Source organism: Morus notabilis, unplaced genomic scaffold, assembly GCF_000414095.1.
Source record: "Morus notabilis unplaced genomic scaffold, ASM41409v2 Scaffold245, whole genome shotgun sequence".
NCBI classification, from domain to species: domain Eukaryota; kingdom Viridiplantae; phylum Streptophyta; class Magnoliopsida; order Rosales; family Moraceae; genus Morus; species Morus notabilis.
In genome coordinates, this window is record NW_010363297.1 from 262,683 (window position 1) to 265,696 (window position 3,014).

General features: G+C 36.3%; 2 protein-coding genes across 2 annotated transcripts; both read right to left on the bottom strand.

Moving 5' to 3' along the window:
* Window positions 1-333: 333 nt before the first annotated feature.
* Window positions 334-843, bottom strand: LOC21394014 (lachrymatory-factor synthase). Its single transcript, XM_010104111.1, has one exon. The coding sequence runs from the start codon at window positions 841-843 to the stop codon at window positions 334-336; it is 510 nt and encodes a 169-aa protein (XP_010102413.1).
* A 1,183-nt stretch (window positions 844-2,026) lies between these two features.
* On the bottom strand, window positions 2,027-2,918 carry LOC21394015 (lachrymatory-factor synthase). Its single transcript, XM_010104112.2, has one exon. It carries the CDS (start codon window positions 2,784-2,786, stop codon window positions 2,274-2,276), a length of 513 nt encoding a protein of 170 aa, XP_010102414.1. The 5' UTR covers window positions 2,787-2,918; the 3' UTR covers window positions 2,027-2,273.
* Window positions 2,919-3,014: the final 96 nt, after the last annotated feature.

Sequence of the window (3,014 nt, forward strand, 5' to 3'; positions counted from 1 at the left end):
ACTTCGCTGATTCGAGTTTAGAATTCGAGTTTTTTTACAGTAAAAAGCTCTCACAAACAATCACATTTAACTTTTTTACTACAGTAAAAAGCTATTACATAAAATCACATCTCAACTTGAATTCTAAACTCGAATCAGCGAAGTCAACAATGAAATAATTTATTTTTTCTCATCCTGCAAAACAAACTCCCTTATTACAAACAAGTTCGAAGCAAAAACAAAAAAAAAAACAAAAAAACAAAACAAAAAAGAACAAACGACAACACAGATAGCCAAACACAACACTATCATATTGTGGACTAGAAGAGTCAAAAAAAAAGTTTTTCAGCCGCTTTAACTATTAACTTTAGAGCTCAAAGCATCTTCTATTTTCTTAGCAATGGTTTGGAGAGAAGAATCATGATACCCCACCATAATCTCATAAGTCCAACCCTCAGCGGGATCTCCAACAAACGACCACTTGATCTCACTCCCGCCCTCTTCATCACCGTCGATCGGCAATACTTGCATGGTCGCCACCCAAGACTTGAACCCCACGTTGTTTTCAGTGATCTCGTAACTCAGACTCCGTTTGACCGGATCGATCTCTGTCAGCTTCTCATTGGCCCACTGGGTAATCGTCTCGCTGGAGGGCGACGTTGTCGTGGACCCGCAGTAGCGGATAACACCCGGCTGAACGCCGGTGACCTCACTGCCCACTTGGTGACACTGGTCGAGCGTTGGGAGCAGCTTGTGTAGGTTGAAAAAATCCGCAATCAGAGGCCAAACATCTCGTGCTTTTGAGCTTTTTAACTGACCTGAGACTTCTCCTTCCCATTTTTCCTGGCTCTTTTCTTCAGCCATTGTAGAAAAAAAGAAATAATAATAATAATAATAATAAAAAATTGAAGAGAAGAGATATTGAAAAATATTTGAGAAAGTGTGAATATGAATATATGATATGTTAACTTGCGTGTGCTAATACGGGAAACATAATAGGAACCTTTTAGGGTCCGTTGGAAGCATTTATATGTAGGATAGCACTGGATAGCATTGGATAATGGATACGGTATGGATGGTGTATATGTACCATCTGCATAGATGATAATATTTTTCTTGTCGCTAGTCAGGCCACTTCCAATGGTTCTAATGCTAACAGAGATAAGAGTGGGAAAATTTGGCATGATTTTTTCGTTGATAACGATCAGTATTTATATATATATATATATATATATGTTTTTTTAAGGGATAACGATCAGTATTTATAGATAGTACAAGATGGTAAGTTCTCGAATCACTTGAAGTCAGAGATGTAACTTATGTACAACCAATATACAGTTAATGACTATAAACAATAAAGGGAACAAATAACTAATTGATTTACAATTGTTAACAGTTTTTTATATCTCTATTAATAATTAATCAATTATGCGCTTATTTTGAGGGATTTTTTAAATTAGGTACTGTTTTTTTCTCCTAAAAAGAATTATTATTTTAGCTCATAGATTAATTTTTAACGGTTTTATCTATTTGGAAAAAGTTCTATAAGTGTACTATAAATTTTTAATGTGAGCACTTACATTTAAACCATTAAAAAATTCATCTGGCGATCAGAAGAAAAATGGGTGGTTCCTACTGTAAAAGTTCTCTATTCTTAAAGCAGAATATAAAGTAAAATAAAATGAGTAACCATTAAAACCACACTCATATACATTAACATATATATATATATATATATATGTGTGTGTATATATAACAATATGCTAAGTACTCCCTAGAACTAACTGCTAAGGTGCTAACTCGTCTTTCTTTTGGAAATTAAGGAGTTTAATTATGAAAAAATTTTAGAATTAACCCTCAAAATTTAATGTGAAATCAATATATATTGCCCCTTTTATTCAATATTTCCTCTTTTATTTAAGTTCTTAAAGTTGATCTATTTTAATAATGGGGCAGTTAAAATTAAAAGGTCAATATAGAAATATCACTATTATAATAGGATAGTTTTGAATTTTTCCCTTCAGTTATCCTCTATTCTATTGCAATTCAAATCATACTACACATATTTTGCAAATTAAAGAAAGAAGAAAATCTAATGACCCCAAAGATAACAACAAAACGAACCAATTAACCTTTAATTACTTGAAGCAAAAATAAAAATGAACAAACGACAACAGATTAATGCCAAACACAACAACAGATCCATGCATATATTTGTAGAATACAAGACTCAAAAAGGTTTTTCAGCTTCCCCCCCACAAAAAAAAAAAAAAGACGTTTTTCAGCTGCCCCAACTAATTAACCTGAGCCTGATGGCTCAAAGAATCTTCTATTGTCTTAGCAACGGATTGGACATTAGAATCATAATACGCCAACATCATCTCATAACTCAAACCCTCAACCGGATCTCCACTAAACGACCACGTGATCTCGCTCCCGCCTTCTTCATCACCGTCGATTGGCAATACTTGCATGGTCGCCACCCAAGACTTGAATCCCACGTTGTTTTCAAGCACCTCGTACTTCAGACGCCGTTGGATTGGGTCGAGCTCTAGCAGCTTCTCTTTGGCCCACTTGACAGTCGCCTCGCCGGAGGGCGATGTTACCGTGGACGCGGCGTACCGGAGCACACCCGGCTGAAGGCCGGTTACCGGGCCGTCCAATAGGTGACACGTGTCGACCGATGGGAGCCACTTGTGTAGGTTGAGAAAATCCGCATAAAAAGGCCAAACATCCCGTGCTTTTGAGCCTTTTAACTGAGCTGAGACTTTTCCCTCCCATTTTTCCTGGCTCTTTTCTTCAGCCATTGGAGGAAAAAGAAAAGAAAAAAGAAAAACCTTTGAATAGAGGAGATGGTGGAAAAATGTCGGAGAAAAATTGAATTCTGGATACTTGGGTTCTATATGGATGCTTTAAGTACTAAAATGGGAAACATAACATATTCCCAGAAAAAAGATAAATAGGAAGTTTTAGGTCCGTTCGAAGCATGGGATAAGATTGGATAGGATGAGAATGGTGTAAGGCATTGGATAGGA